At 47.4% G+C, this 15,924-nt stretch overlaps 1 protein-coding gene across 1 annotated transcript in view; it reads right to left on the bottom strand.

The window, feature by feature from the left end:
* Window positions 1–3,284: 3,284 nt before the first annotated feature.
* ARHGAP21 (Rho GTPase activating protein 21) overlaps window positions 3,285–15,924 on the bottom strand; it is a 37,959-nt gene continuing 25,319 nt past the window's right edge. Inside the window, 8 exon segments of the mRNA XM_078860071.1 lie at window positions 3,285–6,162; window positions 6,164–7,513; window positions 8,639–8,673; window positions 12,205–12,310; window positions 12,896–12,937; window positions 13,864–13,989; window positions 14,375–14,464; window positions 15,628–15,701. Of these exon segments, the coding sequence (XP_078716197.1) occupies window positions 5,761–6,162; window positions 6,164–7,513; window positions 8,639–8,673; window positions 12,205–12,310; window positions 12,896–12,937; window positions 13,864–13,989; window positions 14,375–14,464; window positions 15,628–15,701 (2,225 nt within the window). The 3' untranslated portion in view covers window positions 3,285–5,760.

The following is a 15,924-nucleotide window of genomic DNA, read 5'->3' as shown; positions in this document are numbered from 1 at the left end:
CAGACAAAGGGGCGAGTGGCCCGGTGGCCCGGTGGTGGCGACTCGGGCCCAACAGGCCGGCTGCCCCCCCCACCACCCCTCCCCCAACCCTCGCCTGGCCCCCCCATCCCCCCCGATGGGAGCGTCACCCCCAGGCCACCGCCAAACACTCCCAGCCGCGGGCGGCCCGAGCCCCCCTACCCGCGGCGCCAGCAGTCAGCGCGCACCCCCAACCCCGACCCCTTCGGCGGGGACACAGGGACCCACGCGGAGCGCATTCGCGCCGGGGCAGCTCTCTTCTTCTTCTCCTCTCGCTCCTTCTCTCTCTCTCTCTCTTCTTCTTCTCCTCTCGCTCCTTCTCTCTCTCTCTGTCTTCTCGGTGCGCGGTCGCAGCCGCGTGTCATACGCGGCGCGGAGCTCGCGAATAATGGATGCGAGTCGGAGCCCAGACCGCACTCCGCTGCGTGCTTGCAGTGTCGACGCGCATCATCCTCGCGCGAGTGAGGAAGATGGATCGCGGCTCTCTCCCCTCTCCCTCCGCAACATTAATAAAGCGCCGGGGCCGAGCGAGAGAGGGCGCGCGTTGTTTTGTCCCCAAGTGTCATCGTACTGCCGGCCATTGTGCGCCGCGCCTGTGTGGAGAATTTCTGAGGAATTCATATGCATATGCGTGCGCATGATGACAGCCCCCTCCCGCTCCCTGTCTGCCCAGGGCCTCTCTCGCCTGCTCTGCAGATGGTTTTGAGCAACCGCGACTACAAAACCTGTCACTCGCCAAAGCGAGGGTGGGGGGCCGCGGGTCTCCGAGCAGAGAGGGGGGGGGGCAGGGGGGTTGTCCGGCCGAATGGGACCTGCCTTTGTCTGGATGTTTAAAGTTGTGGTGGCTTTCATCTCCAGCGCCAGAGTCAAGGGACAGAGTGGATGGATCGCCCCCGGAGACGCCGCGACTCGGGGCTTTACCTCTGCCATTCAAACTGCGTTCTCGCCGAGCGCGGATATGAAAGATAGATTCTACAACGCGAAACAATGACCAGCGTCGCTGTGTAAGAACTTCGTCAACACAATAAACAGGCAGAAGATTCGCCCACACATCTCCTTCGCACGCTGAAGGGAAACACTCGCAGAGTGGCTGATGGGAGGAGTGAAACGATTTTATTTTACGTGGAGGGCCGGATATGTGGTGGCGCAGTCTCTTATTTATCCTGTATATATGTATGAAGAGTTATAACAAGTTCGAACAAGATTGCCAGACTGACTGATCTGGTAGTTGTGCGCAAGCGCAAATGATTTGTCCCTGGCTGCCACCGTCTGGGCTCCGTGTCCGTGGGTTTGTGCATCAGCCCCAAAAGCGGACAAGCAACAATGCGGAGCCGATGCTGCTCCAGTGACCGCACACAGCAGGGTTGTGGAGACCAGCGGGTTCATTCTGTTGCTCACATGGACAAAGGGAACGTTGTTTCGGACGGATGTCCTAAATCAACAAGCGAATATATGCACACGGATACGGAGCGTTTTGCATGGAACTCGGAACCACATCCTATACATCGGGCCCTTGCCGATAAACAACTGGCAGTTCACAAGCATTGGTTCAAGGCGAGACCAACTCTGCTGATGAGATACTAAATGTCAAAACCGGTCCGGTTTGCGCGTGTGGAACCAATGCTGCTGAGATGCACTCCCAGAAGGCCGTGTGGCTGATGCGGTGTGTAAAAAGTTGTATTTCTGTGGAGAGGTCGGCGATTTGTGTGCTTATTTATTTGACTGACAGTGGTCCAGATCAGACTCGACAAGTTCTGCTCTCGTCTGCTGCTGCAGTGGCCGGGAATTGCACGGATCAGCGCAGCTCGCGTGATGGCCGAGGAGCACTTGCAGCGTCCTCCCCGTATCCACTCGACCCACAACACAACCTCCTCCTCCTGCCACGTTGACTGTTCCATCTCATCCTCCACCGTGTAACAACCACCGTGAGCCCACTGCAGGCAACGACACTTCTCTCTGCTTCGTCCCTCTCCCATCGTCTTTTCTCAAGCTCTTAAAATCACATTGCTCAATGCAAGGTTATTTTAAGAGCTACGCTTCTGAACGTTTGTAGGACGTCCTGAGACGAAGACAATTAGGTGAATTACATCAAATTCAGTCATGTTCGTGAGTTTATTTGAAAGGGCCGGACAAGTTGAAAGCTACATTTTTATTCCACGTTTACATAAACATACCACACAAGTGTATGGAATTTTACACGACAGGGCCCAGCAGTTGCACGGTCGTCGTTGTCAAGGGATGCAGTTCGAGGTAGCAGGCCACCCTGGTTAATACTTGGGTATTAATTTGGGTATTAACTTGAGTATTAACCATAAGAACGTGCCGTCTGCCGCGCAGTGGATGCGAGTGAAGCAAATGAATCGATTGCGAAACACAGCAATCACCGCCCCCTGCTGCGGAAACTCAATAGGACTCAAGTCAGAAGAGCCTCCTCAGCGAGGCTTTCCCGGGTAAACAAGCGGAATAAAGCAAATAATAATAAAAACATTCTATATCCTTCATTCCCAGTCCCCTACTTCGTGTACAGGAATCTGCTCTAAAACTTAGCAACTTTAACGGCTCCCAATCCTGTAAGTAAATAAATGTCACCGTCTGTATAAAACGCGGCGCTCGTCACACGGTGCGACGTTAGAACCTTAGCAAGCTGAACGATACAGCTGTCTCTGGAGGGGGTGTTGCACGGATGATTTTCTGGAGTGAAACGACTGGAAAACCGCACCTATCACAGAAGCGCTGCTCTTGTAAATCACGTCTTGAATGATTTACTTTTGTTAACAGCTCAACTATTGGTGGAAACGAGAAGGAAGCAGGAGTTTTGGGTCGTTAAACGATAACTGGTGAAGTCAGGCACCAACGAGCTGGAAAGGTATTTGATATACTCTTCCAGGCTTACCAGATGTGTTTTGAAAGATGTGGGCATAACCACACTTTACCCCGCCACATGTGACCTGCCGATCGACAGTTAATTTTAAAAGTAAAAGTGTTACGTTTACTGCTCTGTACGTTTGCTTGTGTGGCGTACCGGTGACCGAGTTTCCCACGAGGCGGCTGGTAACACAAGAAACTCCCTTCAAGTGTCCTGGTGTAACCCTACCCACCTCGATCAGCCCTGGCACATTTTCAAAAATAGCAAGCATCTCTGCAAGAAGCGTGGATGCGTAATAAAGGAAAGCACGCGCATTACAACAAAGTGTTACTTTGCAAAACAACACAAAGTTAAAATTAAAGTGCAAATAAAAATAAGGCAAGAGGGTGAGGAGTAGGGGCACGTGGAATGGCAGTCAATTTATTTCCAGTGTAGATAGCGTCTCCGTTTGAAAGTCGATCGTTGTGATACAGCATTACGTAGCATATATTAATTTTACATGCAGCTTGTTATTATAGTGTCAGGTTACAGCTCTTTTCCTTCTGACAATCATGAACTATATACATGCTTACATTTACAAACCCTATTGCAATTATATGACGGCGAAGTGTAACAATGTACAAAGTTAGTAGTTTTTGTTCGGTTTAAATACGGAATTTACTTTACATCTGCAGTTCTAGCGTTGCCATCTCATGGCCAAACTTAACACTGTTCAACAAATAAATACGCAACTATACATTAAAGCAAACAGGGCCAGCAGCCGAGGCCGTGGCGTGGGCTCGCTCCATCAACTTCAGCATCGGAAATGGCACTTTTAAAATCTTAATGCAAGGTGCTGGGGATTGCCACCCTCGCCGTGAAACCACGGCACAGGCGGGGGACCACTCCCCGACGGCACAGAAGGGCTCCCCACGGCACAGAGAAGGGACCCCCACGGCACAGAAGGGCCAGCCCCCCTCCCCAAAAGCCCCGCAAGCCCAGCGCCACTCAGCCACGCCTCGACCTCACGAATTTTGCATAGTAACCTCGTACAAAAATATATCCGGCCATTCTAGCAACAGCTGCTAAATAGTAACCTTTTAACCGCTGCGCAAAATGTCGTGGTGTTATTTACACGGCAGCCGGTGCTTGTAATTGGCGCTATACATGGCATGGTACGTGTCTACATTTCCCCGCGACTTAACATCAAAATATAAGACAATAGAGCAGTGAAACTAGAGACAACGCCAGCAGCAGACTACTTTCCCTTATTGTGAGTCAAGATCACTTTGGCAATTTTGTACATATCCACACTCGCTGGCACTCATTTGGTTGGGCTTGCTCCAATTAAATTGCCAACTGGGGCCACCAATCCCATCAGGAGGGCATTTGTTAAAATGTTAAGTTGATGCCCGGAGCTTAAAACACCTGTAGCCCATTTCTCCCGTGCCCCACACGTTCAACAAAACCTTGCGCATCTCAAGCTTCCTCTTGCCTGGGAATTGTGTATGTGGACACACGGGTTAAAACTTTTTGATTTGCTCGGCATGTAATATAAAAATCCCTTACCCACACGCTAAGTGAAGTTAAAAGCTAGCTATAAATATGAATGCACATAATGCTTTGATCCCTAATAATATATACTATTGGCAGAGCAGCACTGGTGGCCACATGCACGGTGCCAGCCAAAAGCCTGGCCCATACTCAGGGTCACACAAGCCATGCCATCCACGCCCCTGGCCCTGAAGCGATGTGTGCTCAAGCTTAGGGTTGTTAAACGCCAACTGGTTCAGAATCAGTTACCGGTTCCTGACAAGTAGAACCGGTAACCGATTCTTGTGGAATTTGGCAGGCGTGAACGGCGGCCTACGCCGCTGCGTGGTGTATTGCTGCTCGTTTCTCAGTTAAAAGATGAAGGCGGGGCTCTGGAATTGCTGGCTTACCCCCCCCCCCCCCGCTGGTGGAAGAGCCCCCAATGTAGGGGGCTCTAGGGGTTATTTGGTCGACTCTTACACGCTGTCCAGACGTGTTTGAAGAGGTGGTAGGATACCCACACTTTACCCCACCACACTACCTGCCCAATGACTAACTGCGGTGTAACTCATTTATACCACTGGGTGGACAGTGGCGGTGGCGGGGGATTTGAGAAACGTTGCACCATTGCTTCAATAGATGTGCCGGGAGATAGAATCGTACTGGCAACGACTGGATTGCAAGTCCACTGTGGTAGCTCTCATCGTTTCCTCAGTTTAGAAGCTAAATCTGTTATGTTTATTGCCAGACATTATGTTTATAGGGGAGGCAAACCGGTAATGTTTTGACTGTATAACAACCCGACCACAGCTTCATGTGCCCATTCAGATGAGACAGAAGTCTACTTGATTAAGACTACTTGTGTCTGTCATCCAGCTGTGTGGACAGAGAACATGCGCGCGCACACAGAGCGTGGCCCAGGCGTGAGCGAGCTTGAGCGAGGCCTCCAAACACGAACACGCGCCACCATGCTCGCGGCAATTGGTCCACACGTCACTTGTAACTATGTGTTCAACTGCTAAAACAATTAAAACTTCGGTATGCTGTTAGGTTTGTTTTAAAAGTACAATGTAAAAATAAAACGCAGTTTTTTTCGTTAGAGTAAGAAAATAAGGTCTGAAGTGTTTTCACGCCACTTAGAAAAATGTTAGCCAACCAATTTGCTCAGTCGAATGTAGCGTACGAAATGCACCGCGCATAATTAGTGTAGGAAACCACCAAGCTAAAACATCACAGCGTCCACTATATACTTGTGCTGTAGTTTCTAAAAATACCACAATGATAGAAAAAACGAATAATGTAAATTAAAAAAGTTGTTTTTAATGAATGATTGATGCAAATGTGCCCCAGGTAGGTAAATGCTTTCACAAGTACTGGTAGAAGCGCGAGGTTAACACCTGCTGCTGCTGCTGCGTGAGTTTATGAGGGCGGGGGTCCCCGGGCCGGGGTTCGGCCTTGTACACGTTAGCATTGTCATCGCCATGTGAGCCAGGAGGCCCTGGGGCAAAGGGGGCCTCTTCAGAAAGGACGCCAGCACGCCTGAGAGGCAGGGCCGAACTTGTGGCTGCCTCTTCGGGCCTCTCTACCAAGAAGCCCACCGCCCCGCCGTCCAGATCGGTGCTGCTGCCCCGCAGCCGCTCCCTCTCAATCCAGCCTGAGATGCAGAAATCCTGCGAGCGACATTTTGGCTTCAGGCGGTCGATGGCAGAGAGATTCTTCTCTTTCCTGGGCTGCAGCAGCGGCGGCGGCGATTTTGGGCGCCCCCCCCGCGTGGCTCTCCCCACCCTCCCGCCAGCCCTCCAGGTCCCTGTGGCCTCCGAGCGTGTGTCGCCGCTTTATGTCGGCCTTCTTCGATTCCGCCGGTTTTTTTCTGGTCCCAAACATGTCGTCGGCCGAGATTTTCAGGCGGCTCTTAAGACGGTCCGTGATCTGCGGCCTCCAGTGCAGGGCCGGCTCGCTGTGGCCCGCCACCGGCAGAGTCTCGCTGCTCGCGGATCGTACTGACGTCAAACTGGAGCTCGACTGCTCCGCAGCGGACTTGGCATCGCAATCTTGTTCCGAAATCTTAAAGGGATTCTGCGCAACGTCTTGCTTCTTCGCGGGACCTGCGCGTTTGCGGCCGCTGTGCTTCCGTGCCAGGGTGTCGCACTCGATCAGGCGGTAGGAGTTGAATGTTTTCTGCCGGGACGAGCCGCTGCCGATCCCTCTGTCAGTGCCGGCCATGCTCTCGCGCGAGCTCACAGGGGAGCCGTCCAGACGGGATCCGCGGCCGCTCCCACTCACGAGGCGTTCGTCGTCTGAGTCGTGCGTGCCGCCGACCTCACTCACCAGCTCGCTCTGCTCGTCGTCCGCCTCCTCGTCGCGGGACTCGCTCAAGCTGCGCGTGTCCTCCGTCGCAGCAGCCGCCTCCCAGCATGGGAAGTTGCTCGAGGAAGTTGTGGAATAGTCGGACGTCACCGAGTTTGCATCGGTTATCGCCGTATTCTCGTACAGCTTCAAATCGGAGAACCTGGGCACCGCTGCAGCTGTTTTTGGGTACCGGTGTCGAGGATAGGAGAGCGGTCCACCGTCGCCTCCACCAGGCCGCTCGTCGGCCAAGCAGGGGCCGACAACAAAGTCCTTATGGGCCTTCGGCTGCCTTGGCTGGCTGGAGAGAAAGGCCTGGCTTGACATGCCATGATTTGGGCCAGCGTGGGAAGAAAAGCTGCCACCCAACGTGGGGCTGGAAGTCGATTTGCACGTCAGGCCAGACGCTCTGCTCAGGGGCTCCCTGTGTCCGAGCGCAAGTGCGGCATCGCTCAACCCGGCGGCCCGCGGAAGCTCTGCGCACCGGTTGGCATGGGGATTGTAAACTGCAGTGGTCGCGACGGTGGCAGCGTCGGAGCCGGAGTCTTTCTTGAGTTGCCTCTCGCTGGTCTCGGGCTCGTGTGTGGGCTTCACGGCACGGGCGGAGGGCAGCTGGGCGTTGTTGTTTCTGGAGAAGCCAGACTCGAGCTCCTCGTCTGAACTGCCAGGAGCGGCCTTCCCTCTCAGCTTACGCCGTTTGCGATGTGCGGCAGCCAGGATGGAGGGGATCAGCTCTCTGCTGTAAAGGTCACGGCTAGACCCCAGGGAAACCTGCACACACACATAATTGCATAATTTTTTATACTGGCAAAATGGTCCTATAGATACAACAGCTCGACCCGAGTTATAAGTGCTGATACTTGCATTGTCTTTGTACTGCTCGCCTGTGGTCTAACACTGGTGAAACAAGGCCAATCCATTTCAAAGACGATGCTTAAATTATAGAAACATGTTTCTTTGCATGTTTTGCTACAAGCATGCGTAGTTAATGCAGAATTGACGCCTTGCAAAAGGTCTCTATTTGGTGTTTGAAAATCTTAACGCCTCCTGTTTCATTGCCAAAAAGGGTAAAACCATTCTTATTTTTCATCATTTTTGACACCGCTCGACACGAGCTATTCGTACTCCAACACTTTTATCCATAGGCTGTGTCGGGTGGAGGAGGGGTTTGCGACACATATTTTTACACGACCTAACCCAAAATAAAGCAATGATGAATCGCATACACACACGTTCGCAGTTCAATAGGAAAAAACAAACGTCACATCGTTCAGACAGCCAGTGTAACCGGTCTCATCTATCATAGGTATCAAAGGACCAAAACCATAAACATCTTAGATGCTCCACAGCACCGCACCTCCGATTAGCACGGTTGGCTACGTATGGTGTAAATGAAGTTCTAAAAATTGCATTGTAATTAGGAAAGAAACCTCACGGTTCTCACTCAAGTCTCTGTTAATGCTCAACACCTGGAATCCATCGCTGGGTTACTCTTCCATCTGAACCACAGTCTGATGCCCAGCTATCGATTCTGTGAGATAACGTCACTTGTACTTGCATCCGACACAACACTGTCTGTTTACACACTGCTGCAACAATCAATCCCATTGTGATGCTTCGGAAACTTCAATTCACAAATAATGCTTATTAAAAGTGATTTGGCCCAGTAAATATTTCTTATGGGAAATGTATATTGTTTAATATTGTCTATGTTTGTGCACTGTTTTTAATTTATTTTGAAATGGTTGCGTTTGCTCTGATTTCTATTTGGTTGTTTTTGATCCGATTACTATTTGCTTCATTGTTATACTTAGTTTTTATGTTACTGCTTGTCAATCTGGTGAACTACACACATATAAAGCGATGTGTTTAGCTGTAAACTTGCAGGTATCCTACCTTTGACTTGGCAGAGTCGCTTGTGGCAGAAGTGTCTGCAACAACAAACAGAATTCAGAATTAAGCATCCTACGGGCTCCAACACTGTCAGGTCTATAACTCAGGCAGTGTTTTGTGAATGAGATGACCGTGCACACAGAATGCACACGCAGTAGATGATTATAAGAACTGTAGACAATGACAACAAATGAAGTAAATCACACATCCCATATGTAACACAAGCTGAAAAGTTAAAGGCCTCTATAGCTGCATACAATTATTACAGCTGCTGCCATACAAAGCCCAAATTCTGCTGAAGCTGGAGTCCTGCTGCTATCACACCTGGAGTGGAGCACCCAGTTCCTGCCTCGCTGCACTTGGACAGAGTTTAGAATAAAGCAGCAGTCAGGGTGATTGATGACGCAGCACTCGCTGATCTTTCCAGTGACTCGCTCATTAGCGTCCGGTCACTTCCTTGTCATTCTTCTATCGCTACTACCATGGTTACTATTTCTGTGAACTTCACTCATTGATTCCTCTATCCATGTGAGGACTCAGTCTAGCAGACTGTTCTGTCGTATCTGCACTGTTCAACCTCCCCACTGCAGGTCACAAACACTCACCCACGCAGTCATCCACTCCCCTACTAACCCACTCAACCACCACACTGCAGGTCACAACACTTATCTTCCTGCTGTTTCCCTTGCATTGCTCCACTTTGGAATTCCCTCTCACCGTCTCTCTTCCCAAACTTTTAATATAACTTTGCTCAATTCAACAAACAAGTTAACTCTGTATATATCTATCACAACTTTGAAGGTGCTGTTTGGAAATTTGGGCCTATGGGCTCTATGCTCATCAACTGTATTTAAAGCAAGCCAGCGAGGCTTTGATGCAGTAACTCATCTACGCGAGAAAATTACAAAGCTATCAGAGCACCTGTTACCAATCCAATTAAATTTCTGAACACGAACGGGCATTCATAAATTTACAAAAAAAATAGGGCAAAAAATAATTCCAGGAAGCCAAGATACTTAGCAAAGCTACAGCCAAATTAGCGATAAAAACATCCAGTTTATTCTAGATGTTACTGATGTCTAACTTAACACGTAGTAGTTTTCACAGCCAATGTTAAGATTCATTCTTGATTTTTGCATTTGGTAAGGTGAGGATATGGCCACATACCTGTCAAAAGACCCTCCACTATCCAATAGCCAAACAAATGAAATTGTCACATGTACAAGCATTTCATGATCCAATTATTGTTTCATAATGATACTAACTGGCACATTAAACGCTTGTACTCATGATAATTTGGCCAGATCATTATTACGTTGCCAAGTCTAATAAAATTATGACTCATTACTTATTTCCGTTTCAGAAACACAAAATTCAGGAACACGTCTGCGTGAGACAGAACCTTGAGGTTTAGTTGATGCTGGAAATCTGAGAGCATGGGCGCAGTGCGGTGAAGTGACATGACAGTGACACGTCACAAGCGAATGAACCCCACTGGCAAGAGGCAGGGTAACAGTGGATAGAGCATGGCATATAAAGAAAAAAATCCATTCAACAATCACAGGATAGGACAGTTAAGATTTGAGCAAGCCATTATCCAATTATCATTGCCCAATACAAGACAATAATTTGATGGGGTTATGGGTGAATATTTTTCAAGGCAGAGATATAATTTGAACATTTATTTTTAAAGCTTAACACTATATTTTTGAAACCAAATAAATAAACAGACAAAAGTAAACCTCCACAAATCTGTCCCTCCGGACAATTTTTTTAATAAAAAATCTCTTTACACACCCCATTGGTCAAATGGCTTTCTGGGAGTGCATACTTTGAGAAGCAATGGTTAAATAGAAGGTCCAAACACTGGACCTGTTTTGAAATGCTTGTCTCATCAGCAGTTAGGCTTTTCTTGATCCAATGCCACAAATCTTATAGCGAAGGACACTCTCTTAGATATGGGTCCAACCTTTGCACACAATATATACACAAATATATGGTACATGTAAAACGTACTTCTTTCTTTTTTTAGGTGGAGGGACAAATATATGGAGGATGTATTGTCTGCTTCTTCATTTTCGTACTTATCTGCTCCACAACAACGTTCATTATTCTTTAGTATCATAGTTTTAGATATGTTAGTCCACGACGTGCTGACTTAAGAGCGTCTCTTCCTCCAGACAGAACACGACACAACACGGAACATGTATCGTACCCGCTCACAAATCCTCAGTGTCTGCTTTGAGAATTACAAAACATATTCAAATTGAGCGTGTAAAAAAACAAGAATGCTGGCCGAACCTCAACTCGGTATTAAACACTCAAACACATGGCAAGAGTCCCCCACATCTCCACCAGCAGGAGCTGCAGCAGCTAATGCCGACACAGTTTCTGACATGTCAAACAGGTGCACGCGGGGCAGCACGTCTCCTTTTTGCCGCAGTTCCATCCGTCCATTAGGCCTAAAAGGGCATTGCCTAAGGAGGGTCCGGGGATTGGGAGGGGGGGCCCCGTGCCAGGGGGAGGGGGAGCCCCCACCGACGCCTCAATGGCAAAGTGAGGCCCCCCTTCGGAGCGGCAGCCAAGGGCACAGCCCTCTGCGGTCACAGTGCGCGCAAGGTAAAGCGTCACGACTCTTCACGCCGTGCGCGAGGTACAGCCATCACTTCTTCTCCAGTTAGGTCAGTTTCATACAAAGATGAGTTACAATTCCAGGATAAGCTTATTCACCGGAGCACACTACATTTAAATGTATGCTTTTGCAGCCAAAGAGGATTTCTAACTTACTTTTCATATGCCATGCAATGGATCCGGCTATTGTTTTTGTTTTACATGCCACACTCTGACTGGCTAGTTTGATGCCCCGAGCATCGTTGATGCAGTTTCAAGTGAAATGACCGATCTAATATGCCAAATTTGTTCTCGAGAAATGTTCTTCAACTTACCGGCGAGCTGGAATATTAATCATTGGTGTATTAAACGCTTGTACACGAGACAATTTGATTGTCAGTTGGTGCAGGGTTACACAACAAATAATTGGCCAGATCATTAAGTGGCCTAACCCAAAAATCTATTATAAACGAAGTATGTTTGCACTTGGTCAGCAGACAAGGGAGTTAAGCCCTGTAGACCTCTCCCCGCATGACATTTACAGTTGGAATATTGCGATGTGCGATACCCTGAGAGCTGAACCCTGTGGTATGCTACTGCTGCACCTTGTGTTACAAGCTGCACCCTCAGACCAACCACATATTATATGCAGCACAAAAAGGGACAGCAGTCTCCTAGGTGACAACACCGCACACGATGGAATACCATTAGCACGCAACACACCTTCACGCTGGGGAAGGCGAAGGCAAGTTGTGTGTGGCTAATTCTTTCGTAGAGTCGAATGCAAGGTTAATCATATGAGCAGAGTTAAGTAGGTCGGAAGTGACGGTTAGTAACCGGTAAAACCTGAAATACATCAACACGGAGCCCTGTAAACACACGCGTCACGTCAGGTGGCATGGTGGCGGTTTTGGCAAGCATCGGACCGTCACTGACCGGTCCAACTGCAAACAGCTTACCGGACACATCGCCTGGGCTGGAGGCAGTGCGGCCGATGTTGGTGAGAAGGTGGTTGATATTGGGCATGGGTTGGGCCTCCACAGCAGTAGAGTCCTGCAAGGGGGTCTGCAGGAGGCACACAGGTGCTGTACACTCACCGCGCCATGCCGCTGTATGCTGCCACCGCACCCTCGTCAGCGTTCAGAACCGCAGCCATTCGAGAGCCAACATGCGGTCTCCACGCAGCGTGTGGGTACGTCTAACCCCCTGTTTCTAGCGCTCATCATCTCCAATTCGAGTTAGTTCTTGTCGCTAGTTGCAGAGCTACGCAATTCGATCTGGTAGGCCAGCCTGGTCAACACTATGGTGTGTATTCAAATACTACGCGCCCATCTGCTTTCATTCACAGCTGACATTCTAAATCCAGTCACATAATTCGTAGAAAAATAGGCCATTATGTGTCGGCGTCATGGCCCAAATTACAAAAATTACACAACATTTTACTAAATTAGGATCGCTCCGACTTTGAAACCCTATCAGGACCCTCCTGAAAAGGTCTTGAGACTGGGGGAGGCTTTGCAGGGTAAACAAGAGTAAAATAAAACCTTTCAGGGCTGTGTATGTGCGTTTGGGTATTTTATGTTCAGTAAGTCTACGTGAACTTGATGTGTATCCCTCCCTCCCACCAGCAGCACAACAGTAATTACTCACAGTTGCGTCGTTTTCACTGTCATCCGTAAAGAACCAGTCGTACTGAAAGAGAAAACATACGTGACAGTGAGGACCACAGAAAGCAAACCAATCACTACAATGAGCAAAATTACATTTCCAGGTATTATTCTGTGATAGCACGGCAATCGATAAGAGTTATTCTGGAAATATAACGGTAAAGCAATCCAGAGTACGCAGCTGTATCGATGACCCCGATTCCTGTACGATGACAAGCAGATACTCGATTTGTTTTGGACATTCTGGAGCCATTAAATTATGCTGGGAAGAAACTATGTTACACAACACAATCATTAGCGACATCATGGAGAATATAAGTAACAAAAAATAAGCGGACAGCGTGCCACCTTTACATGTTGGGTATTTTATGCATAAAACATACGTTTTTACACATCCCATCAGCCACATGGCCATCTCGGAGTACATCATATCATCAGCATTGGTTCAAAATAAGCAATAAGTTCAAAATCATTTGTTCAAGCAAGCTCTGACTGCTGAGACAATGATTGATGTAATTGGTCCAGCATTTACTTATATTGAACCAATGCTTCTGATAACATGCACTCCCAGCAAGCTGTGTGATTGAAAGCATGTGTTAAAGAAATGTCATTTTTGATGTGGAGACATAAGTATGTTAATGTGTGCTGTCTGATATTTCATTGTTGTTCAGTAGGTACCACTGTGTCAGCCTTGTAAGGGTACACTGTCATATAAAGAAAGCAACGCATTTGATCATTTACAGGTACACTGATTGATGGTTTTAATTGGGCAAATACACAAATGAATTTGTTTGGCCATGTCAGGGGTGGTGGAGGGTTCCATGATCATTACGTGGCACAACTCAAATTCGGAATCATATTGGCTCTGAAAACCTACGTATCTTAAGACATAAAATTAACACCAGAGCAGGGTACAGGCAGAAATTACATTCAGAAATATGTTAAACATACGTGTTGTATCAGTGTCTCCACAATCTTGTACTGGTCTGGCATGTGAGTAACCATGTCGGTCATGTTGTCCTCAGAAGTACGGACCAACGTGGGTCCGAACACAATGGCCAGGTTCCTGGGCTCCATCTGAAAAGGTACCATCCCACTACTCAGCATGCACACACAAACACACACCATAGCCCACACACTCCCACATCACACACCCTACATAGACTAATGGGATGAAGACGTCACCATGGCCACAGTTGGAAGAGCTCACTGATGGGACTGTGTCCAGATCTTTTAAGGGTCAGTGAGCTCCACCTCAATGCTAAGGACTAATCACACATGCAAAACCTGACCCATACATTTTCACAAACACACCCCATGGGGCATCCACACACACATACAATCCACCGTGAACAATGCATAGCAAACCAGTCGAAGCATTCATATCACACAGCTAATCACCGTCTTGTCCTGCTATACACTACACACAGCGCCCCACCCTCAGAGAGCAGCCTGGCTCTACCTTGTTCTTGGGTGAGTTCTCTGCTATGGTCTTCAGATGCATTGAAAGGAACTTCAATGTGTGGAAGTGATGCTCTGGGAGCTCATGGATCTATAGAAATACAACAAATGTTATTATTATTCACTGTAAACGCATATCTTGCATATTTTTCTACATAAATGAAAAGCATATCCTCCAGTACAAGAGTGCATATCGGGTAAACGTGAATATATATATAACACACCGAAGTGTAGTGTAACTCTCTTAACTGCAGCAGTTAGGGAAAAGTGTCAGTAAGCAGGTCTTTTTATTAAAAACTTTTAACACAGTTGCTGAACACAGGCCCACATGGTCACCTCACACATGTCCTTGGTTATTCTTCCGTCTAACTCACACTGCAATGCCGAGCTGTCGGATCTGTATGATAGCTTCACTTGCAGTTGTATTTTGTCGCATGTTTTTCTCTGTTTAGATTCGAATGTAATAATCACCCTACATCCAAACACATGGCAATCGTCACCCCCTACTGCAAAAACATGGTAGGGCCCTTTTGAAAAAGAGTTCCGATACTCTGTGAGCCATTCTTGGGTAAACAAGTGTAATAATATTCTTTGGGTCTTACGGTAAAGTTACGCTAATAGGTACAAATTAATAAATAAAAACTACGACGTTTCGATCACAACACAAGTGATCGTCATTAGGAGAAAAACAGAGGTGTAAAGCTGCTAAAAGCAGACTGTTATAGTCAAGTGGAAACCCTCCCTATAGAGGCGGTTCTCAATATTGACTTAAAGCTTTTGTGACTGCAGGAATTCATATTCTTTGGGTCTTTCGGTAAAGTCACGTAAATAGGCTTTCCACTTAACTATAACAGTCTGCTTTAAGCAGCTTTCCCCCACTGTTTTCCTCCTGATGACGATCGTTTGTGTTGTGATCGAAACATCGTAGTTTTTTGTTATTTTTTATAATTTTTAACCTATCTACGCGACTTTACCGAAAGACCCAAAGAATATGAATTCCTGCAGTCACGAAAGCTTTAAGTCAAGTTTGAAGTGCAATAATAATCACCATCAGTCGCAGATGCAGGCTGTTTAGAATCCACACTAACCCAGATGCCCAATTTTGTTTGACCTCTGAATTACTCCTGCATAATACATATTTCTATTTGTCCTATTGTAAGACAGTTTTAATGACAAATACGGTGAATATTCCATGTGAATTTCATTTATGCTAGTGTCCAATACTTGCAGTACACCTTAGAGTAAATTGCTTACCAGTTTTTTAAGTGCTTTCAATCTTTCCACACCATTCTCCATCCGATTAGCATCAATAAATTCATAGTATTTTTCTGGAAAGGTAAACAGTTTATTTGAATTGCAGGATTCCGCAGTGCACAGCAGGAGTCACTTCCCTGAACGTAAAAAAAACGCACGATAAAATATAAACATCCTGCTGCTTCACAAAAAATATAATCATAAGCCTCATTGTGAAAATAAGAACATAAATAAGCAGAAAATGTCCTCCTCCACATATCTGTGCATACATTATTTTTTACAAATCTCATCAGCCAC

This window comes from Lampetra fluviatilis, chromosome 10 (assembly GCF_964198595.1).
Source record: "Lampetra fluviatilis chromosome 10, kcLamFluv1.1, whole genome shotgun sequence".
Lineage (NCBI taxonomy): Eukaryota > Metazoa > Chordata > Hyperoartia > Petromyzontiformes > Petromyzontidae > Lampetra > Lampetra fluviatilis.
The sequence above is the reverse complement of the archived record's forward strand: the minus strand, read 5'-3'. Positions and strand labels throughout refer to the sequence as shown.